We start from the raw sequence: 23,011 nt of genomic DNA, 5'->3' as shown, positions 1-23,011 counted from the left end.
TAAATAAAATAGAACCATGAATGATTACGTTATTATTCACAAATTCAGATAGTTATGGTGGTTTTCTGAGACGAGATGGTAATCCTTATTGGTTGACGGAGTTATCACTCACGTTAACCCTCTCAAACTCCGCCTCACTGGAGACCTTCTGTTCAAATACCAAGAAAACAACCACCCTTATACTTTCCGATTGGACGAAACCCCAGGAAAGTTTCAGAAGTGGAGAGGTTTAAACAACCGTCGGTTTCGGCTCTTCACGCGAAGGAACTGCAAGGGTCCCTGTGTCCGAGCAGTCGCAACTCTGGAGACCACCTGGCTGCTCTACATGCGCTCCTACCCTGGAAGAGTGGGATTGGTCCTTTTGACCATCAATTGCATTAGGAGCGCTTTTCATTGGCGTTAGCCAAGAGTAGGGCAGAGGGCGGAGCGCTAGCAGCCTGGCTGCCTCCAACTGCCATTCTCGCGCGTCTTGCCTTCAGCGCATGCACCTAACGAGTAGTGCTCATTGGACGGGAGAGCAGGGGTGGGGGACTGGGAACGGTGGGAGCCGTGGTGTGTGGAGGAGCTGCTGCCGGTGTCATGGCGGAGCTGAGTGAGGAGGCGCTGCTGTCAGTGTTACCGACTATCCGGGTCCCCAAGGCTGGAGACCGGGTCCACAAAGACGAGTGCGCCTTCTCCTTCGACACGCCGGTAAGCCCATTCCCCATACCCGCAGAGAACACGACTTCCTTCCATCGCCCTGGTCATTCTGCCGGGGCCTGCAAGGCTTGCGCTACCGCCTCCCTGCGATGCACCCTGGGATTTGTAGTCTCCCACGCTCCTCTTTGCCGTTGCTTTTCATTAGATGGGTCTGTCCTGTGACTACCGCCCCCGGAAGCCGCCGTGCTCGCCTCGCCCGCTTCGGGTCTCGTGGAGCACTGTGGGCATTGTAGTTGCTCACTGTCCTCGTTGTCGTTCTAAGCCAGGGTTGCAACCCAATGGTCGGACTACATCCTCCATCGGCCCCTTGCGAAAGCCTGGGAGTTGGCCCTGCCTGTCGCGCACGGCTCTCCGGGTTTTGTAGTTTCACGTCGGAGGGCTGGGGGCGACTTCCCGATGTTCTGGGCCGGGGTTGGGGTTGAGAAGGTGGGGACTGCAGTTGGAAGCGTCTAATAGTCTGGAAGTGGGCTGTGAAGAAAACCGATTCTGAGGAAGACGGAGTTAGCCTCCACCATGGCTAATATGGATAGGGGGCGGGGAGGTGGGTCATTAGTGGTGGTAGGGAAGAGAGGAAAAAGGAAAGCTTTAGTTCTTTCGCCTTTGAAGTGAACTACGGCTGCAGCCCCCTCTCCTCCCCCCTCCCCGCCCATCACAGGGAGTTGAGAGAATCCCTTTTAAAGTATTCCTACAGGGATGCTTTCTTTCTTGGAGGATATTAGGGCCCCCTTCCCATCCTGCTCCCACCCTTGTCTACTTAGACAAAGCCGCCACCCACACTGTGCTTCACGTTTTGCAAGATCCCACCCGTTACCTCCCTTCCTGCCATTCTGCCTTCCTCTGTCACCGTCAACCTGAGACTAGCCTCCAGGCCTGAACAGAGAGGGCAGCAGCTTGGTTGGGATCCGCCCCCCTCACCACCCCTCCCCTTAAGCCACTGCTGGGCCCTGCCCAGGGTGTTCAGCCAGACCAGCTCATGGCTTGAAAACTGCAAGTCAGAGTGGAAAGGCTTCATTAATGCATCACCAGTGCTGAGTATAGCAGCATGATGTGAGGCCCAGTTCACGACCATCACTGTGATTTGTGGTTTGCTTGGTTGCTGGATTTTGATCCCGGCCAGATATTGTGCTGCTTCTCTGAAGTCTGGGTTTGGCAGAGGTAAAAGAGGATGCTTGGAGCAGAGCTTCGGGGTTCCCAATTCATGGTAAACCATCATCTTTTATTTCCAACTGAAGAGTTTAATCATTTAGGAGCTCCCACTGTCCTTCCAGGAGGGAAAGGTTTTTCTTAATTACCAGCAGATGGTAGAAGTCAGTGGGTCCCTCTTTATACTTAATTCTCTTTTCTCTCTCTCTCTCCTTAGTAACTTCTTTGCTTAATACAAAAAAGTTTTTTTTTTCTAATTTTCTGATATTTTGCCTTTTTCATTCCAAGTCAGAATATCTTCAGTGTGACCTAGTTTGCTAACCAACTTCTAGCATATTTGGTTATCTTCAAATCATAATAAAAAGGTTTAGCTGACCTTCCTGTTAGAGATGCTCTATTTGTTTTATGAACATTGCAGTAATAGCATCGTAGGAAGAGGTACAGAACAATTGATGGGCCCAAGAACAAACTTAGACAGTGCCCTTTTTTTAATATCAGAGCAGAGAAATTTTATTTCAGCTAGAGGATGCCTGTTGCTCAAAGACTTGTAACTGAGACAAGACATGATTTTTTCCAGTTCCCTTTCCCACCTTCTCCAGCACTCTTGTTTACAAAAGCCTTTGTAGACTTGCTCAGCTTTGAGGGGTAGACACTTATCTTCTCTTGTTCTTCTTGGGTTGTATGTGTTCTAGCTGTTTCAGCAAGTATTGCTAAATTGTTCTCAGAAGGGGATGGCTTTGTTGTTGGAAGTTGAATTTCAGTGGGGATCTTATTGGTCAGAGGGCAGGAGTTGGGGGCTGGTGGCTGTAGAATGGTGGACTTCCTGGCATTACTAGACAGGTTCAGGTTTAGCTGTGAATCTCAAACAAGGCATGGTTCCCTGGAGCCAGGCTTCAGCAGGAGAGGAAAGGAAGGACTCAACAGTATGGACCAGTGTTCAGTTTTCCTAGTCAGTATGGGAAAGGAAAGGTCTAGGCTCTTAGCAAACTCAGGGTCAGGTGTATTGTTCTGTGCTGGAATTTCTGCTTTTCCAGTCTGAAAGGTTTTCTAAGTTATGGAGATCAGATAAAGTTTGTTGTGGTGTCCCAGCATCTGACATCTTTCCTTTCCCAAGAAAAGGACCCCTTTTCCTTCTGAGTATAATCCCTGGCCCTGGAAGCCTACATTGTTTGATCCCCATTTATTTTCTAGAACTCTTGGCCCTAGGAAAGAGATGAAGGGTATCCTGTGTGATTATTGGGCTCCAAAGCCCAAAGGGGGAGCAAGAGGTCAGATGAGGGGCTAGGGTTGTAGCTCAGTGGTGGAGTGCTTGCCTAGCACATGGAAGGCACTGGGTTTGATCTTCAGCACTACATAAAAAAATAAAAATAAATAAATGAAATAAAGGTACTTAAAAAAAAAGAGGGAAGCTGGGCAAAGTGGCACACACTTGTAATCCCAGTGGCTTGGGAGGCTGAGGCCGGAGGATCATGAATTCAAAGCCAGCCTCAAAAAAGTGAGGCACTAAGCAATTTAATGAAAACCTGTCTCTAAATAAAATACAAAATAGGTCTGGGGATGGGATATGGCTCAGTGGTTGAGTGCCCCTGAGTTCAATCCCCAGTACCCAAAAAGAAAAAAAAAAAAAGGCGGGGGGGGAGGGAAGATCAATGGTACCTGAGAAATGTTACTCAGCTTCTTGGTGTCCTTGTTGGCTGTTACCACAGTCACAGAAGGAAATGGAGGAGAATCTCAGCCATCTCCCGTAAAGTCCTAAAAGGCTAAATAAGTTGCCAAGGGCCCCACAGTATTAAGAAAATAGAAACCTTTCTGGAAACCAGCATTTTCTGACTCCATGTCCTTGGTTTCCCCACCTGGCCAGGCTTCATCCTCCTTGTGTTTCCTTCCTTGCCTCGTGCCCTGCAGGAGTCTGAGGGTGGCCTCTACATCTGTATGAACACATTCCTGGGCTTTGGGAAACAGTATGTGGAGAGACATTTTAATAAGACTGGCCAGCGCGTCTACCTACACCTCCGTCGGACCCGGCGTCCGGTAAGCCCAGGCTAGGATAAGACACTTTCCATAGGGTATTCATTTTGAATCTGTTTGATTCTGACCCCCTGTTGGCCTCAGTTTCTCTCTTTCACCTACTTTTATTTATGTCATTAAATCTTGGCACAAATGGGTTAGGACTGTAGCTCAGTGGCAGAGACCTTGTCTAGCATGCATGAAGCACTGGGTTTGATCTTCAGCACCACATAAAAATAAACAAAATAAAGGCATTCTGTTCATTTATATTTACAAAAAAAAAAAAAAAGCACAGATGTTTTTTAGCTTTAGTCCATTCAGAGATTAACCACTAAATTCTCTCCATCTTCCCCATTTGTTTTGTCCCTGGTGCTCATTGCTGATCCTGCCCTTGCCCTTCATTGTAGAAAGAAGAGGACACTACTGCAGGCACTGGTGACCCACCGCGTAAGAAGCCTACCCGGCTGGCTATTGGTGAGCTCCACTGCAGTCCTAGTCTCCCAAATTGGTCTTTCATGCTCTCAGTGGTACTAGGAAAGCCCTGGGTCTGAACAGTGGCTCTAGAGCTCTGGAAGGGACAAAGTAAAGTGCTGTATTGAAGGAGGGGCATTGACCTGTAGTGGTTGCCCTACTCTCCCTCTTTTTCCCTGTCCCACCAGGTGTTGAAGGCGGATTTGACCTCACCGAGGAGAAGTTTGAATATGACGAAGATGTGAAGATTGTCATTTTGCCAGATTACCTGGAGATTGCCCGGGATGGGTTGGGGGGGCTACCTGACATTGTCAGAGATCGGGTATGAATGTCTTCCCTTCCCACCAAAGATGCTAGGGCAAGAAGGGCTGGAGTAGTGGTGGCTTGGGCAACACTGACAAAGCTGAAGACCAAGTGGGAAAGCAGCATGTCAGGCAGGGGTTCGGTATTGTCTGACCCTCTGCTTCACCCAGGTGACCAGTGCAGTAGAGGCCCTACTCTCAGCTGACTCAGCCTCCCGAAAGCAGGAGGTACAGGCCTGGGATGGGGAAGTTCGGCAGGTATCTAAGCATGCCTTCAACCTCAAGCAGTTGGACAACCCTGCTCGGATCCCTCCCTGGTGAGGCCTGGCCCCTCTACCTCTGGGCACAACCCCCAGAGCAAGGGCAAAGAGTCTACCCTTTGGGGGATCTGGTGGGAGAGAGGCTAGGGAGTGGGACAGGGAGGGAGACTTGGGGGACGGTGGAAAAAAAAAAGCAGGAGACATCCAAAGGAGAAGAGTGGGTTCTTGGACTGACAGGGAGCCTGTAGAGTCTTCTCTCCCTGCCAGTCCCATGTATCCCTGACCCATATTTTAGCTAACTTTCTTCTTCCTGGGTAGTGGCTGGAAGTGCTCCAAGTGTGATATGAGAGAGAACCTGTGGCTCAACCTGACAGATGGCTCCATCCTCTGTGGCCGACGCTACTTTGATGGCAGTGGGGGCAACAACCATGCTGTGGAGCACTATAGGGAGACAGGCTACCCATTAGCTGTCAAGCTGGGGACCATCACACCTGATGGAGCTGGTATTATTCTCCCCCTTCTACACTTAATTTTTCAATTGTTACTCATTTTGTATGGTATTAATAATGCACAAATGCATTCTCTTTATAAAAATTAAAATACTGTAAATTTTCAACACTCCCTCACAAATCCTAGTCTGCTTCCTAAAGTTAACTGTCTTTATTTATTGATTATTCTTCCAAACTTATCCTAGTACCTTATGCTACAGGAATAGAGCCAGAATCACACTTAATTTCAATCCTCACCCTGTTTCACTCCATCATCCTGACAGCTTATCCCAAAAAGACTTGTGACCTCACTAATATTCTTGGGAGCCAAGAGGGTGACCCTTACAGACTGTCCTTCTATCTGACCAAGGCCCCTCTGGAAAGGAGATGGGGTGGGTGGCCACGCTACCCTCATCCACATCCCCTAACTCCATGTCTGTCTTCTGTTCTAGATGTGTATTCATACGATGAGGATGATATGGTCCTGGACCCCAGCCTGGCTGAGCACCTGTCCCACTTCGGCATTGACATGCTGAAGATGCAGAAGGTGAGATCCTCATTAGCTTCCGATTCTTTTAATTTCTGCCTGAGGCTGAGGGGGGTTTTGGACAGAGCTTCCACAGTTAACCCAGTCCCCATATATGTGGGCTTCCCTGGAAGAACTTTCTATATATATATATTTATTTTGTTTTTTGGTCCTGAGGATTGAGTCCAGGTCCTCGCACATGCTAGGCAAGTGCTTTACCACTGAGCTATATCCCTAGCCCCTTGAAGAACCTTCTAGAATTATTTAGTTTTTTATTTATTTATTTATTTAAAATACATGACAACAATGGAATGCATTACAATCTAGTTATTCTGTGAATGCTACTGAGTAGTTACTATGTGCTAGTCACTATGATGATACAAATGTGGTCCAAGTTTTCATAGATTTATATTCCAGAAGGAAAGGTAGGCATTAGTTACATACACAAATAAGTGAATAATTAAACTGTGAATGAGAAGTGAGGGTAGTATACTGCAATACTTTAGAGCAAGGGAACTTGGCATAGTCTAGGGAATCAAGGGATATTTCCCTCTCCCTAAAGATGTGCTCCTCAAATGACAATCTGAAGGGCAAGTAGGAGTAACTTTAGAATGGAAAAACCATTTTAGATAGAAGGAGTCTTACTCATTTCATTCTCTCATTCAAGCAGAGGTCTGATGACAGCCCCAGGGATTGTTACCTGTGGCCTTCCAAAACTTGGATTGGTTGATAACTCAACATGCCTCCCTGATGAAGTCCATAATTCCAATAATTCTGGGTTATAGCTGGGTGTCATCCTAAACTCTGAGAGATCAGTATAAAAAAATACAGGGCTGAGTTCTCATCTGGTCTAAAGTGTCACTTCCCATATAGACGGACAAGACGATGACTGAGTTGGAGATAGATATGAACCAGCGGATTGGTGAATGGGAGCTGATCCAGGAGTCAGGTGTGCCGCTTAAGCCCCTCTTTGGGCCCGGCTACACAGGCATCCGGAATCTGGGTAACAGTTGCTACCTCAACTCAGTGGTCCAGGTGCTCTTCAGCATCCCTGACTTCCAGAGGAAGTGAGTGGTTCCCTTTCCCCACTACTGACCCGTTTGCTTAACATCCCCAACTCTTCTCCTGGTTACTAACCTCTGGGCATATTCTTCTTCAGCTGCCCTCAGTACCTGTGTATTTGATCTCAGTCTTAAATAGTTTCTATTGGTGGTGTGCTGTGAGGAGAGCAAGTTTTAGAACTGCCCCAACACACACATCCATTACTGATAGTGTAGAACACCAAATCCCAGGGCCCTCGTGGCCTTCTGATGGCCTGAAGGGTTAGCCAGGTGATCTTTATTTTAGGCAGTGACATCAGATGAACACCTAACATGGACATGTAGTACTTCGGGGGGAGAGAGGAGAGCTTAAGACATTAATGTAGAAGAAAGGCAGATTCTTAGCATAAACAAGTTTACTATCTAATTGGGAAACAGAATGTGAGAGCTTAGAATGTGTTGACAAGTTCTGTCCAATAGAATATAAACTCTATCCTAATTCCAGGCTGTCTTCTCCCTTCCCTGGCTTTATCTCAGGGAGGAGGCAGGGAAGAGTACCTTGGAGGACACTCATGCTGATTTAGTTGAGAAAGGGAGAATGGACAAGTTGCTGGGGAATTAACCACAGTAATTCCCCACTTTGGGTTGAGCCTGTTCATAGAATTAATAGATAAATTGTTCCCTTCCCTTTTCTTCAATGCTTGGGTTAGATGTCCCTCCAGTTATCTTCCTTTGACCCTTAGGTACGTGGATAAGCTGGAGAAGATCTTCCAGAATGCCCCGACAGACCCTACCCAGGACTTCAGCACCCAGGTGTATGTAGTCAGGTCCTACGTATAAAGGCATTTGAGAGTCTCAGCCTATGTGCCTGCTTGCTTGCTTGCTTGCTTTTTTAATTTTTTAGTACTGGGCTTTAAACTCAGGGGTACTTTACCACTAAGCCACACCCCCAGCCTTTTTTATTATTTATTTGAGGCAGGGTCTTACTGATTTGCTTAAGGCCTTACTAAGTCACTGAGGTTGGTTTTGAACTTGAAATCATCCTGCCTTAGCTTCCCAAGTTGTTGGGATTACAGGCATGTACCACCATGCCTGGCCAATATGCCTTCTTTCTCTTCTGTGACCATCTAGGGTGGGCAGCAGTTGAGCCTCTAGATAGTAAAAGGTTTTGGGTGACTGCTTTTGAACATGTTGTCTGCCTTGAGCTGGATTCCTATGCATTTTTTTTTTCCCCACATTTTTGAGAGTTGTCTAAGGAAGTCCATGAGCAGGGTTGAATTGGGGAGGAAAAGATAAAGATAGCTGTGAGAACCTCCAGTTGACTGAAGCTAAATGGTTTCCTTGGCTATTAACACAGGGCCAAGTTGGGCCATGGCCTTCTTTCGGGAGAGTATTCCAAGCCAGCACCAGAGTCTGGTGATGGGGAGCAGGTGCCAGAACAAAAGGTAAGTTTGGGATTTTATCACTTTCAGGATCTGGAATTTGGGGGAAATAAGTTTAGGAGATGTCTAAAGAAGGCCACTTGAAGGCCTCAGCCCCAGCTCAGTCCCTGTCCTGGCTCTTCCTAGGAAGTTCAAGATGGCATTGCCCCTCGGATGTTCAAGGCCCTCATTGGCAAGGGCCACCCTGAGTTCTCCACCAATCGGCAGCAGGATGCCCAGGAATTTTTCCTTCACCTTATCAACATGGTGGAGGTAAGGGCTGAAAGATGGCAAAGGGTCCACACTTCACATTCCTTCACTCTGCCTTCAGTTCACTCTCACTCCCTCTTGCCCATCCTTTCCTTTGTCCACATCAACCCAGTCTTATCCCTGTAACCTGACAATCTTGCACTGAGCCTGCCCTATGAGTAGTGTTTGTTCCTAAGGAGAATAGTCAAGACAAGTGATAATCCTTACCCTTGATGGGCTTGTAGTCTAATTGAGGATAGACCCAAAGAAAATGGCCCAAGCAGGCTACAGATATTGCTCAGTGGTAGAGCCCTTGCCTAGCTGGGTTCAATCCCCAGCATTGCAAAAAAGAAGAAAAGAAAATGACAGAATAAGCACCTAGCTGGGAGTTGTGACTCACACCTGTAATCACAGCAATGCAGCAAGGCTGAGGCAGGAAGATCTCAAGGCCAGCATCAGCAACTTAGTGAGACTCTGTCTCATAAATAAACAAGGGTAGGGACATAACTTAGCAGTAGAGTGCCCCTAGGTTCAGTCCCTAGTACCACAAAAAGAAAAATATAAGCACCTTCCAATACAGTCCCACAATGCTATGATGGGGTCAGAATTGGGTCAAGAAGATGTTTAATTAAGGGAGGCTTTTACTCTCCTTTTGCATCCCCATGCCCGCAAATAGTCATCTTCCATCCATTTCCCTCTCCCAGTTAACCAAGGTTGTTCTGTTCCTTGGCTCCCCACACCTCCCTACCCTGCCTTTTTCTCATAGAGGAATTGCCGGAGCTCTGAAAATCCTAATGAAGTGTTCCGCTTCTTGGTGGAGGAAAAGATCAAGTGCCTGGCCACAGAGAAGGTTAAGTACACCCAGCGAGTTGACTACATCATGCAGCTGCCCGTGCCCATGGATGCAGCCCTTAACAAAGGTGGGTTGCTTGTTCTGCTAGGCCTTAATATAGATGAAGGTAAAGAGGCAGCATTCTCTAAGAACCCACTATCTGATTCTCTTCACCAGAGGAGCTTCTAGAGTATGAGGAGAAGAAGCGGCAAGCTGAAGAGGAGAAGGTGCCATTGCCAGAACTGGTTCGTGCTCAGGTGCCCTTCAGCTCCTGCCTGGAGGCCTATGGGGCTCCTGAGCAGGTGGATGACTTCTGGAGCACGGCCTTGCAGGCCAAGTCAGTAGCTGTCAAGTAAGTCCTTTTAGCCTGGGCTTAGGCTGCAGGCCTGTGGCAGAGTAATTCCTAAAAACATATATCTGCCTCTTGGCTATTTTTTAATCCTTACGGTTGGATCTCAGGATTGAATCTGAGGAATTAGTGATCCCTCCTGAGGGAACCAGTAGATCCTGACAAGGATAGACATGGGTGATGAACTCTGTTACCTCATCCTGTACCACTAGTCCCTCTTCTTTCTTAGTAGAGTCTTTTTCCGGTGTGGCCTCTCTGTATTTCCTTCCTCTGTTATGGCAGAGCACAGGCACTTAGTATCAGCTCTGGGCAGAATTTGGACTTCCAGCAAATGGTCTCTGACACAAGCCTAAGATTAAAGGAATGCTTCAGTCTCAGGGATTCAGCCCCCAGGCCTTTGCTGCACTTGCCAACAAAACAGCCCTCCTTCTGGCTTCTACAGTTCCTTTGTTGCTGGAACCAGATGCCTGCCTAGGGGAGGAGGAGGAGTGTGGAACATTTTCTGGGACTCTATTCAGGAGAGGCCAAGCCCCAAGGTAGGAGTTTCAAGAGGGGAGAGCCCTGGGGTCTCTGGGTTCCATCATATTCTCTCTTCCTTAGGACCACACGGTTTGCCTCATTCCCTGACTACCTGGTCATCCAGATCAAGAAGTTCACCTTCGGCTTAGACTGGGTGCCCAAGAAACTGGGTATGGTGGCTGGTATGAGGGTGGTGAAGGAGAAAATGCTAGAGAAAGAAAGGACCTTAGTACATATAAACTAATATTTCTCAATGGGGAAAAAATTATCTTAGATATTTCAAAATGTATTTAGTTTGAAAAGTACTGACTAAAACTATTAAAAGACTAATTTGGGGCTGGGGGTGTAGCTCAGTGGTAGAGGACTTGCCTAGCATGCTCAAGGTCCTGGGTTCCATTCCTAGCACTGCACAAAAAAAAAAAAGTAGTTAGCTGAATATGGTAATTTGGTAGTACACTCCTATAATCCCAGCAACTTGACTTAGGGAAGCTGAAGTGGGAGAATAACAAGTTTGAGGCTAACCTTGGCAACTTAGATTCTGTCTCAAAATTAAAAAATAAAAAGGGTTGGGTATGTAGCTCAGTAGTAGAGTACCTCTGAGTAATCCTTAGTATTGCGCTTGTGCGTGCATACACACACACATACAACTTTGACTTCATAGTTATGATTTACAACTAAAAATTGATTCTTTTTGGTTTTGGTCTTATAATTGATAAGATGTTTTCATTTTGATAATCTTGAAACAGTTAATTCTCATGACTCTTACAGGTCCCTTGCCATAACTTGAAGACTGCTGGTTTACCTTCAGTTTTTAGATAAAGAAGTTAAGACCCACAGCAGTACAGTCATTTTGTCTCACAAGCCAGAGCCCCTGCCTTGTCTCTAGTCACAGTGGTAGATCTAGGACTAGAATCCAGCTCTCCCGACTCCTGGACTCACTAGTATTTATGTTACATTGCAATTCCAAAGTTGGTACTGCTTTTAGCAGTCCCTCATTTCAGAGTAATTCCAGGATATGGGCAGGGGTTTGCGAGTTCCAAAGTGCCTTTACAAGTGAGCCTCAAGGAGCTGCTGAGGTGGTCCTTTCCTTGCCCTTCTAATTGTAGATGTGTCCATTGAGATGCCAGAGGAGCTAGACATCTCCCAATTGAGGGGTACAGGGCTGCAGCCAGGAGAGGAGGAGCTGCCTGACATTGCCCCACCCCTGGTCACTCCGGATGAGCCCAAAGGTAGCCTTGGTTTCTATGGCAACGAAGACGAAGACTCCTTCTGCTCCCCTCACTTCTCCTCTCCAACATGTTAGTGACTCTTCTTCCTGCCTGTCTCTCTACCTTGCTGATTGTTGGGGGGCTTCTCTGCCTGCCTCCCCTGGCCCTGTCCTTTGTGTTTCTCCTGTCCTCCCTTTCATAATTCTTCTGCCCTCTTTGGATGGACATGGAAACTGACTGGAGCACTCCCAGCCACATCCTCATTCATTGTGAATGGCAATAGCACTGATTGTTTTTCTGCTCTTGTTACCTCCTTGGTTTTAGTAGGGTGGGGAAATCATGCTCCAGAAATGGTACCCATTCTGTGAGAATGGGCAGGAAATCAATAGTCTTTGAGATACCAGGCCCACATTATATTGTGTAGTCATTTTAGTTTTGGGATCAGGTACCAGTCCATGGAAGAAAAATACATGGAATGATTGATTGGGAGAACACTAGGGGCCTGATGTGTGGGAGGGAAGAGGGGCAAATAGAAACAGTGGCCTAAGAAGTCAGATTACTGAGCCCACCATTCCCCACTGCAGCACCCATGTTGGACGAATCGGTTATCATACAGTTGGTGGAAATGGGCTTTCCTATGGATGCCTGCCGCAAAGCTGTCTACTACACGGGCAATAGTGGGGCTGAGGCCGCCATGAACTGGGTCATGTCACACATGGATGATCCAGGTAGACCGGTGGGTACATGGTTGGGTGGCAGGGTAGGACCTCCATCCTCCCCCAGAAACTTCAACCCCTTCACATTCACAGATTTTGCAAACCCTCTCATCTTGCCTGGCTCCAGTGGGCCTGGCTCCACAAGTGCAGCAGTTGATCCCCCACCAGAGGACTGTGTGACCACCATTGTCTCTATGGGCTTCTCAAGGGACCAGGCCCTGAAAGCTCTGCGGGCCACGGTATGGACTGTTCTAGCTAAAAACTTGGAGTCTCTGTGGACAAAGTGGTGGGATTGAAGTTCATACTTGTCGAATAGGACCAAGGACAAGTGTAATGCAGCCAAGGCTGGGTGCCCTCTTGTGTGGCTGCAAAGTAGGAACTAAGGCTTCCCCTCACTGTTGGTATCCTTGCCCCAGAACTTTTTAGGAAAAATAACACTTCCCTCCTCTCCAAGAACAACAGTTTAGAACGGGCTGTGGACTGGATCTTCAGTCACATTGATGACCTGGATGCAGAAGCTGCCATGGACATCTCGGAGGGCCGCTCAGCTGCTGACTCCATCTCTGAGTCTGTGCCAGTGGGACCCAAAGTCCGGGATGGTCCTGGAAGTGAGTATTCCCAGGAAACAGGACAAACCTTGGTGGAAACTAGCCACTCTGCTATACCAGGTTCCTCATTCTAAGGCAGCTCTGCTTTCCTTAGATCCAAGGGGTCAGAAGCTTCTTTCCATTAAAGAAATTTATGAGGGTGGGATTCCAGGAGGCCGAGATAGACTCTGGCCCAGGATACACCCCATATCCCCTAAAACTCCTGTCCTGAATTTGATCTGTTATATATATCTTTGGACTGCCAAGGGTCACGGTCCTATTTCTCTTCTGCCTTCTATCTTCTTCCTTAGAGTATCAGCTTTTTGCCTTCATTAGTCACATGGGCACCTCTACCATGTGTGGTCACTACGTCTGCCACATCAAGAAGGAAGGCAGGTGAGGGGCTGGCAGTGTGAATGGAGAAGTGGTGATGGGAATGAGGAAGGATAACCTGGAAATCCCTAGCATGTATATGGGAGAGGTAAAGGATTCTCTGAGGGGGCATGAATACACCTGAGATGGAGAGAATGTCTTTTGTCAGAGATAAGCAAACTGCAGTCCATGGGCTAAATCAGGCCACCTGCTTGTATAAATGAAGTTTAACTAGACATAGCTAATGTGCTTTTTTATGTATTACTGCCTGTGGCCATTTTCATATGGCAGCAGGAAAATTGAGTGGTTGTATCAGAGATTAGGTGACCTGCAGAACCAAAAATATTGACTGCCTGGCTTAGAGAAAGTTTTCTGACCCCCTGCCTCATAGGAATTGGGGTGGGGGTTAAAAGGAGACTAGAGGAGCTGAATATACCAAATAGAGGAAATGACCCTTGTTATGAGATTGGGAAGCTCCCTTCAAACTAGTAACAGCTGGACAATAGATATGGAGATCCAGGCAGAGAATGTTGGGAGCCTTGCTCCAGGATTACCTCCAGATGCCATGGCTGAGAGATGAAGTTGATGCAACTTGGAGTGCCCGGTTTGTTCATCTATTGTGTCCCTTCTCCTACCCCATCAGATGGGTGATCTACAATGATCAGAAAGTGTGTGCCTCTGAGAAGCCACCCAAGGACCTGGGCTATATCTACTTCTACCAGAGAGTGACCAGCTAAAACCTGCTCTCACCCCTTACCACTGAAGGCAGGGGACAAACCACCTGGTATGAGGGACAGGGGCTGAGGGATAACTTCAGCCCCCTGCTCTGTACCCTTTTTCTTTTTGTCCCCAGCAGCAGGGAAGAAGCTGGAGGCCATAGGAGAATGGCCAAGCAAAACAGAGGGGCATTCGATAGACTTTGGGGATAGAGTGGGAAGGGGACAGGAGGGGGCTGACCACCTGACTGTAAGGAGACTGTTGGCTTCCCCCGCCCCTTCAATCCACAGTGCTCTACTTCTGTGTAATCCTGCCCAGCCCCTGGTGTAGGGGAGGGGTCTTATTTGTGTCTGCGAGTGGGTGTAGCTTTGTGCATCCTCTTCTAGGGGAGGGGAGCACCTGTGCCTCCCCTCCTATGTGTTTTCTCCTGTGTGGTTGGGCAAGGAGGGATATGAGGGAAATGGGGACTCCCCCTTGCCCTCCTGCCTCAGTCTTTCCCCCACCCTGTCTCTTCCCTGTCCTCTGAAAAATGCCAAAATACACGATGTGAATAAAAATACAATGGCTAAACTGTCCTGTTTGTTACCTTGGGAGAGACTTATCTTGCTGGGGAAGATGATTGTCCAGGGGACCAGATTCAGAAACTCTTGCTCCTCCCCAACTCCTAGACATTTTTCTACTTGTCACTAGCTTTAAAATTCTTGGAAAATTGAATGTGAGGTGGGGAACTATAATAAAGTGACCAAAAAAAAAAAAAAATGCAGAACACAAAGGAAAAATAGGGGTAAAGAGCCCTTCCTTATGGCAGTCATATAGGAAGAGGCCTAAGTATTTCCCCAGAAGTCTGAGGTGGCTACTGGACCTCTACAGTTCTATTCAGGCCTTGGCCAACTGAAGCAAAAAGTGGGACGCCCAGGGGTGAGGTGGGGGTATTAACTGGCTTCAGATTTCTGAAGTACCTCTTGTCTGCACAGCTGATGATATGAGCTGATCCTCCTACTGAACCTAGTATTTTCCCAGCAATTGTGGGTTAGATCAAGGGTGTCTGCTTAGCCATCAGAGATGTAGGTAACTCCGATGGGGGAAGGGGGCTCTGAGAGACATTCCCTCAGCGCTCAGTCCTAGTGAGCGATCTGGTCTAAGTCCAAGTTGCTCAGCTAACCCCATCTGAACCCTCTCTGGGGGGCTGAAGTTATGAAGAGAGTTTTCCTGAGCGCAGGGTCTCACAGTTTTCACTTCTACAAATCAGACAATTAAGAACGACTGATCCCTCGGACACCCCTAGAACGTTGCTACAAGAAAGGGGGGAACGTCAGAACTTTGCAACACTGGGCGGTTGGGGGATTGGGCTGGTGGCGAGGCCGCTTAGGCAGGGGGCCGGGCTAATCATGGCTGAGGGCGGGGAGGAGGCGGAGTTCTGCTTCACAGCAGTATATATAAGCGGGCAGTGGCCGCGGCTGCGCGCTGATACTGACCTTCAGTGTGCCGGCACCAGCACCATGGCGCCCTCCAGGAAATTCTTCGTGGGGGGCAACTGGAAAATGAACGGGCGGAAGAAGTGTCTGGGGGAACTCATCTGTACCCTGAATGCGGCCAAGGTGCCCGCCGACACCGGTGAGCCCTCCTTGGGGACCGTTGGGACTGGTGGAGAGTGTCGGGCGTGGCAGCGCCCTCTCCCGAGCTCCCCGAGTCCTGGTAACCGCGTGGACCTGGATGCAGGGCTGAAGTACAAGGGTCGTTGCGTGTCTGAGAAGTGGCCCTGCAACCGCAGTACCGGAGATGTGTGGACGTGGAAAGAAGGGCATTTAATGGTGCTCTAGCCTGGTGGGGGCGGGAAAGGAATTATTGGGTCCCCCGGGAGGAAGATGGCCCCTGGGCGTGGATTGGGTTTGCACCAGCCTTGAGCCAGGGTAGGAGCCGAGCCTGAGCCTCTGTGGGCGATCCGGAGAAGCGGGGTACAGCACCGCCAGAGTGTGGGGGTGGAGGCTGAGCTTGCGCGGTCTCCTAGTTACCCGCGGCCTCCAACTACCTGCCCCTTCGGCAACCGGTTCCGTGCGCCTCCGCACGTAGCCCATGACTCCTCCCCAGCGCCCCGCCGGGCTGGGCCCCTGAGCGGTCGGCACTGGGTGACTACTGCCTTCTATGGAAGGAACTGGGTAGATGCCTAACAAGCTGAGCCATTTGTAAATGAGCGATCCTACAGCTTTCCCCAACCTGGAAACGAGAAAGCGCAAGGCCGCTATGAGCCGCTCAGCTCCCTGCCACCACAGGCAGAGTGCTATCCTCCATACTTCCCTCCCACCCACCTAAATCATCAGACCACAGATCTGATCAAAGGGACATCACCTTCTCGATTATTTCCCTAAAGACGCCAAAACAAGCCCAAGAGTTGGCCCCCTTTCTTTTTTTTTTTTTTTTTTTAGTGAGGATAAGCTATTTTAGAAAGGAGGCAGGATTGGCCACCAGAGAATGCTGAGTCTGGGAGGTACTCATGCCCAGAATAACCCGAGGAAATTGGAGCCACAGCTGTTAAAAGAGCAGAGGGCAGGGTGAGGGCTGTAGCCTGGAAGGGATACTTGGAAGTCTCCAGGAGTTGGGTGAAAGCCTAGGCTGGGAAGTGGACAAAAGGTCATCTTGCTGGGGTTAAAGGGGAAGGAAAGCAAAACCAAGAAAGTTGAAGGCTAGAGGGCTGCCAGACACTGGATAGGAAGTCTGGAGAATGAAGGCTTCCTTTGGTCTCATCTGGGTATGCCAACATCTCATCCTCAGAGGTGGTTTGTGCACCCCCCACTGCCTACATCGACTTCGCCCGGCAGAAACTAGATCCTAAGATTGCTGTGGCTGCGCAGAACTGCTACAAAGTGACTAATGGGGCCTTCACTGGGGAGATCAGGTGAGATGGAGATGGAGATGGAGAGAGAAGTGGTGGGGAACCTTTCACTCACATTTTTCATGGAGGGGAAAGGTACAGGGTGTGCTTCCTGCTAAACTTGAGCTTTCTCTCTTCCCTTAGCCCTGGCATGATCAAAGACTGTGGAGCCACGTGGGTAGTCCTGGGGCACTCGGAGAGGAGGCACGTCTTTGGGGAGTCAGATGAGGTTAGTAATCATGAGAAGAGATAAGAGATGCTTATTCCAAGAAGGGTGTCTCACCAAGTCTGTTCCTCAACAGCTGATTGGGCAGAAAGTGGCCCATGCCCTAGCAGAGGGACTCGGAGTGATCGCCTGCATTGGGGAGAAGCTAGATGAGAGGGAAGCTGGCATCACAGAGAAGGTTGTTTTCGAACAGACCAAGGTCATCGCAGGTATCTCCGGAGAAAGGGACCTTTGAACCTAGCCAGGGCCACAAATGGGGCCAAGGGGGGGGGGGGTGGTGTCAGAAGCCCTGCAGACTGCCTTGATCCCCATGCAGCAAAGAAAGGTGGAGTTCCTTTCAAGCTAATCACTTCTGCTCTTGCAGAATGTATAGATGCCACCAGGGGGCAGTAGGCCATCATCATTCTTAACACTCTGTGGAAATTGGCTATATAGCTCCTTGTTCACCCTTCCCTCTGTGATCTGTGTCCTGCAGATAATGTGAAGGACTGGAACAAGGTCGTCCTGGCCTATGAGCCTGTGTGGGCCATTGGTACTGGCAAGACTGCAACACCCCAACAGGTATCTGAGCCCAGGAGTCCTGGCTTCCCAAACCCCAAAACACAGTGACTTGTCCAAGGGCATCCATTCCAGGGCTTGGCTGGTTTTGGAGCCTTAGTATTCTGCCTCAGATTCCAGGGCTCTTGCCTTGACACACTCTCTCTCCATTGGTGCCAGTGATTTCCTCTTTAAAAGGCAGAAAGGGTCTTTCTTAGACTGCCTTCTTGTTTTAGGCCCAGGAAGTACATGAGAAACTTCGGGGATGGCTCAAGTCCAACGTTTCTGATGCAGTGGCTCAGAGCACTCGCATCATTTATGGAGGTAAGTTGGTTTGGCTCTAGCTTGTGAATCCTATCAAGTAGGCTGAGCCACTATAGACATGGAGGTAGGGATGGAGTATATTCATCTCATCCCTGACAAAACCCTCTTTCTACCTCCTCCCCAGGTTCTGTGACTGGGGCAACCTGCAAAGAGCTAGCCAGCCAGCCTGATGTGGATGGCTTCCTCGTGGGTGGTGCTTCCCTCAAGCCCGAATTTGTGGACATCATCAATGCCAAACAATAAGTGCCATCAATCTGTTCTTCCCGCTAAGCCAGGGATTAGGTAGTCCAGAAGCCAAGTAACTGCCCTCACCCTTCACATGCTTCTGATGTTGTCATCTGCCTCCTCTCAAGGCCTAATCCACTGTACCTTCCTTTACCATTTACACCTTTCCCCTGTGATGGTTGGAACCAGGTTAATCCACCACTTACTATAATGGTTAGAACTAAACATGTCACCAAGGTGGCTTCTCCTCAACTGAGAGGTAGAAGGAATGGAGCTCGCTCATGGGTCCCCTCAGGCCCTGGTGAGAGCAAGAGAGAGAAACCATGTTCCTTTCCCTTCTCACACCAAGGCCAATATTCTCCCCTCAGAGGCCAGGGATGCTCCCTCTCCCATGGTGCCAATTCCTGTGTGTTGTGTATGTGAGCTTTCGCACATGTAAGGAAAATAAAACATCTGGCACTAAGTCTGCGGTTTGTTCTCCTTCACTGTAAATCTTTTTCCTTTTTGAGGACCTCTCCGGAACTCACAATGGGCTTTTTGAGGTAGTCACAGACTACCCTTGTTTAAAAAGGCAAACAAAAAAACCCCATTAACAGGTTTCCATAACAACACATCTCTTAGTATTTTTACTTTAAAAAAATGTCTTATGTACCAGGCTGCCACAGCCTTGAAAATTCTCTGCCACACTGTTTTGGGTAGCACTGAGACTTGTGGAGCTCCCCAGAGCTTGAATTGGGGGAGGGACCCAACCTCACTGCTGGTCTAGGCCCTCAGTGGCTCCAGCACAGTCTGGTATCCCAGGTTCACTGGTAGAGCAGGTAGCGCTTCATGGATGGGGGCAAGGGCAGAGCAGACACCTGGCCCAGCCGGGTATCCCCCAGGGCGTGGCGCACACACAAGCGGCTCAGATGCAGAAGGGAGTGTGGTTCCGCTGGGAGAGAGAAGAAGGAGAAGGTAAATAGGGGTTCAGCCACCAGCCAGACATCTTCAAACTACAGGATCTTACCCAGCCTCCCTTCTTTCTTGCTGTACACCTGACTCCACCTTGGCTGAGGGAGATCTAAGGCATCACAATTGATTTCACAGCTGAGATTATCTTGAAAGAGCTGGACTGAAGCTCTAGCTAAAGCCCTCTAAGCAATAGGCCAATATGGGCCCATTAGTGGTGGAGGTGGCCCAGGCTTTGATTCAGGAGGGGCCTTGGAGGGGATGGGAATGTGGCTCAAGCAGTAACGCACTCTCCTGGCATGCGTGGGGCGCTGGGTTCGATCTCAGCACCACATAAAAATAAAGATGTTGTGTCCACTGACAACTAAAAAATAAATATTAAAAAAAAAAAAGAAAAGAGGGGCCTTGGAGCTGGGGTGAGGAAATGAAAGGAAGGATGGGCCTGCTCCACTGTGTGGCTCAGCATGGGTAACAGGAGGACAGGCACCAGCCCTCTGCTGAAGACTGCAACTTCAGAGCCAACTCCCAGTACTGGTCCCATTTGGTTCCCAAGGAGGCTCCTCCCTTGCAGCCCCACCCAAAGCCATGATCAGGGCCCCAAAGGCCCCCATCCTGGGATTTGACAGGAAAAGGAAGTAGGTATGTGGCACGTACGGGTCAGAGCCCAGGAAATCTGATACACACTCTTGGTACCCGGCACTGCCAGTACTTTTCTGGACCTGTAAACCCAGCCCAGGACCCATTTAACCCTTTGCCCATCTTGCTCAAGGGTTGATATCTCCCAAGAGCCTCCCTCCATTCTGAGGGTTCACCAAGAGAATATGAGCAAGTTGTTCCCAAGCCTCAGTTTTGCCTCCAAGTAAATTAGATAACAGCTTGAAGAACCTCAGCCATTCCTGGAACTGAGTAAGGATAGGAGACAGGTCAAATGAAAGCCTCTGCTCTTGTCCAGCATTGAGGGTCCATTCCAAATCACTGCCACTAGTGACAATTCTTTTCTTCCCCACACCCCCGGCCTCACCTCTCCTTTCGCCCAGGTAGCGGATGCGGACCTGGCACTGGCCCCAAACAGCGCTTACAGCTGGGTAGAGGGTCCTGCCCTTCAGTCCGCGGAAGGCTGGCCCCAGATATGTTCCCCCAATAGCGTAGCCCAGAGTTCCCTCCTCCATGTCCAGAACCACCAGCAGCCTCTCTGGCACCTCCAGCTGCTCACCCTGAGGTCCCGCTGGATACTGGGGGGCCTCAGGCCCCTTACTCTGATGGTACAGCTTCCCCCTCCCAATGTCCCAGCCCCATGACTCGCTGTTGCTGCCCAGCAGCGCCGCATAGTGGTCTGCCTGCAGTGGGGCGAGGGCCGTGGCCACGCCCACTACCGCGTGTGTGCCCCTCTGTTCCGGGGGCCAGCTGATCTCCCAGGCGTGCAGGCCTCTGGAGTAGCCCCTCTTTCCCCGGACCCCATCAGTGCTCTGGGCCACGGGTCGCCGCTCAAAGCATAACCCCCCTTCTTTGACCTCGATGTTCTCTGAGCAGTCCTTGGGGTTCCAGCCATGGCGCCGTTGGGCCCCCAGGTCAGGAGCGGAAGCAGACAGGAGCTCTTCCAAGCCCTCGGGACAAGAAAGGTCAGGATACAGAGCCTGCGAGGTGGGGGTGCTGTTGCTGCCCCCTGCCAGGGCCGTCTGGCCCATGGAGGTGAGCAGCTGGAGGACGCCCCGAAACAGTCTTGCTGGGGAGTCTCTCTTCTCAAAGTTGAGTTCCAGATTGGGAATGACCTGGAGGGGAGTTGGGAGAGAAAGGGATATGAAGTGCGGTATTCTGGATGGGTGGTCCTCACCCGGGCACCCCATCCTTTCACCACGCATGCCGACTGGCCGGCTCCTCTCTCCCGGCACCCCCAAAGCTCCAGGGCCCATCACCCTGCCTTCGCTCTGTGCTGGGTCGCCCAAGACACTCGAGTTCGCCCCCTCCGGACCTCACAATAGGCTGTCCTTCTTGCCTACACAGAGTCCCCGACCCCGTCCCCACTACCGCCCCTACTCCTGCCTCCGACCCCGACCCCGAACCTCGCTCGACTTCCCAACCGGGAAGTTGCGGGGCATCGGGATGAAACCAGCCAAAAGAAGCCCCGTTGCCTGGGAGCGGACAGCCGTCCGCTTCCGCCTTTGGACCCTACCACTATAGGACACGCGAGCCTCGCGCCCCGCCCCCAGGGGGGGCCTCTGGGGCGGTTAACCCTCTCGTCGCCACCCACGTCACGCCCACCCAGGCCACGCCCCCAGAGTACCTCACTGGGAGGTTAACACCAATTGGGTTGCTGTGGTAAAGGGCGCGCCCTATTCCCGGTTCCTGTGGAGCACACTCGAGGCGGTTAACCAACTTCTAGTCACCTGCCCGAGCCACGACCCGCCCCAAGGCCTTGTCTCCGTGGGTAGGACGTGCAGAGCTGTTAACCCTTCCATCGCCGCTACAGAATCTGCCCTCAGGGTCCCAGCTCAGAATTAATCTTTTGATGACATCATCACCTTGGGATCTCTGTGGATGTGTTCTCCCCAATGAAGACCTTTGAGCCGCCTGAGCAACCAACCAACTCCTGAGCCCAGAGTTTATGATACAGGGCATGGGGCCAAGGAAGGTCTTCCATCTTGCCTGCATTGTTTCCATTTCCCTGCGATTCTGGGTCAGTCTTCCAGGGCTGCTCTCTTTCTGCCCCAAATTGTGAGTCAAACTTGTGCTTTTATCTGAGGTTCTGAACTCTGTTCGGACTCAAGGTTGTAGATGTCAAAATGGGTTTCATGCCGTTCTTCATCCGGGACGCCAATCCCTTCCAGGGTTGTGGGTCTCATTGGGTAGAGGGTAATGGCTACTTTTTTTTCCCCAATATGTGGTCTTGTTATATTGCCCAGGCTGAAGGGATTCTTCTCCATTTCCTGAGTAGCTGGAATTACTGGCGCGCTGACACCTTATAGGTTTGCTTGTTTGTTTTAGTTGTAGATGGACACAATACTTTTGTTTGTTTGTTTAGTTATCTTTATGTGGTGCTTAGGATCAAAACCAGTGCCTCACACGTGCTTAGGGGAGCACTCAGCACTCCTGAGCCACAACCCAGCTCATCTTACCGGGTTTAAGACACTGGTCTTAAGTTATAATCTAAATAAAGCATTTAGCACAGAGCCTGGGGTGTGGTGTGTACTCACTGAGCATAACTATTGGTTACTTAACACTTACTGAGTGCCCACTCTATACACAGGCAATATAATAGAGCATGAAATATGCCAACTGTTGTCTAGTGTGGTGGCACAGCAGTTCTGGAGGCTGAGGCAGGAGGATCCTAAGTTCAAGGCCAGTCTGGGCAATTTAGTAAGATCCTGTCTTAAAATAAAAAATGAGGGCTGGGCTTGTAGCTCAGTGGTAGAACACACCTGGGTTCAATCCTTTCCACCAAAAATGAAGTCAACTTTGGAGACAAACTGGGCATGAGTACCTGAAGGCCAATATGCATGCAACCTTGAGGAAATTACTTCACCTCCCTGTGCCTGTTTCTTTCTCTATGTCAGAGATAATAAGAGTATTTATTGCATAGATATAGTGAGGAGGCAATGAGCTGATATAAATGTAAAGCACTTAGAATGGTTTCTGTTTCAAACTTAATTATTTGTATTAAAAGCACTAGAGATTAAGCAATGAATCTTCCAAAAGGATACAAACTATTTGTAAAACAGTTTATCAGGTAATAAGTGAACTGATGGAGATATAAAGAAAGTAGGAGTAAAAAAGGACCCCAAGTAGGGGTCAAGCAGTTAGGAAAGTAAATGTTATCCTATAGGACAGGCCAGTAATGGAAAGCCACCTTAGGAGATAAGCAGGAGAAGAACATAGGGAGAAAAGGGTCTACTATGCTTAATTTCTGGTAACTGGGATTGAATCCATCACTCTACCACTGAGCTACATCCCCAGCCACCCCCACCCATATATATATCTC

At 49.4% G+C, this 23,011-nt stretch overlaps 4 protein-coding genes across 9 annotated transcripts in view; 3 read left to right on the top strand and 1 right to left on the bottom strand.

Moving 5' to 3' along the window:
- The first annotated feature begins 492 nt into the window (after positions 1–492).
- On the top strand, positions 493–14,476 carry Usp5 (ubiquitin specific peptidase 5). 3 transcript variants are annotated; one of them, XM_015500675.2, is made up of 20 exons: positions 493–690; positions 3,748–3,873; positions 4,257–4,323; positions 4,509–4,642; positions 4,794–4,939; positions 5,201–5,385; positions 5,823–5,917; positions 6,770–6,963; positions 7,680–7,751; positions 8,294–8,381; positions 8,505–8,630; positions 9,373–9,526; positions 9,616–9,790; positions 10,388–10,476; positions 11,413–11,535; positions 12,099–12,242; positions 12,324–12,469; positions 12,685–12,838; positions 13,129–13,213; positions 13,833–14,476. In XM_015500675.2, the coding sequence occupies exons 1-20, from the start codon at positions 580–582 to the stop codon at positions 13,924–13,926; spliced, it is 2,508 nt and encodes an 835-aa protein (XP_015356161.1). In that variant the 5' UTR covers positions 493–579; the 3' UTR covers positions 13,927–14,476. The 3 variants fall into 3 exon arrangements, with proteins under 3 accessions (XP_015356161.1, XP_015356160.1, XP_048643549.1); XM_015500674.2 differs by having other exon boundaries at positions 11,413–11,604; XM_048787592.1 differs by having other exon boundaries at positions 551–690; positions 3,704–3,873; positions 11,413–11,604.
- An 803-nt stretch (positions 14,477–15,279) lies between these two features.
- Tpi1 (triosephosphate isomerase 1) lies at positions 15,280–18,550 on the top strand. The gene is made up of 7 exons (XM_015500672.2): positions 15,280–15,520; positions 16,676–16,799; positions 16,920–17,004; positions 17,078–17,210; positions 17,477–17,562; positions 17,775–17,862; positions 17,987–18,550. The coding sequence occupies exons 1-7, from the start codon at positions 15,295–15,297 to the stop codon at positions 18,103–18,105; spliced, it is 861 nt and encodes a 286-aa protein (XP_015356158.1). The 5' UTR covers positions 15,280–15,294; the 3' UTR covers positions 18,106–18,550.
- Positions 18,551–18,689: 139 nt separating this feature from the next.
- Positions 18,690–21,437, bottom strand: Spsb2 (splA/ryanodine receptor domain and SOCS box containing 2). Of its 3 annotated transcripts, none has more exons than XM_048787591.1 (3): positions 21,317–21,437; positions 20,057–20,804; positions 18,690–19,018 (listed from the first exon to the last, which is right to left on the bottom strand). In XM_048787591.1, the coding sequence occupies exons 2-3, from the start codon at positions 20,718–20,720 to the stop codon at positions 18,891–18,893; spliced, it is 792 nt and encodes a 263-aa protein (XP_048643548.1). In that variant the 5' UTR covers positions 20,721–20,804; positions 21,317–21,437; the 3' UTR covers positions 18,690–18,890. The 3 variants fall into 3 exon arrangements, with proteins under 3 accessions (XP_048643548.1, XP_015356157.1, XP_048643547.1); XM_015500671.2 differs by lacking the exon at positions 21,317–21,437 and adding an exon at positions 21,096–21,227; XM_048787590.1 differs by lacking the exon at positions 21,317–21,437 and adding an exon at positions 20,954–21,195.
- A 42-nt stretch (positions 21,438–21,479) lies between these two features.
- Positions 21,480–23,011, top strand: part of Lrrc23 (leucine rich repeat containing 23) — a 31,295-nt gene continuing 29,763 nt past the window's right edge. Inside the window, exon 1 of one of the 2 annotated variants that reach the window (XM_048787588.1) lies at positions 21,480–21,747. In XM_048787588.1, coding sequence (XP_048643545.1) covers positions 21,638–21,747 — 110 coding nt within the window. In that variant the 5' untranslated portion in view covers positions 21,480–21,637. The remainder of the gene's footprint in view (positions 21,748–23,011) is intronic. The other variant, XM_048787584.1, reaches the window with a different exon arrangement.

This window comes from Marmota marmota, unplaced genomic scaffold (assembly GCF_001458135.2).
Source record: "Marmota marmota marmota unplaced genomic scaffold, marMar, whole genome shotgun sequence".
NCBI classification, from domain to species: domain Eukaryota; kingdom Metazoa; phylum Chordata; class Mammalia; order Rodentia; family Sciuridae; genus Marmota; species Marmota marmota.
The sequence above is the reverse complement of the archived record's forward strand: the minus strand, read 5'-3'. Positions and strand labels throughout refer to the sequence as shown.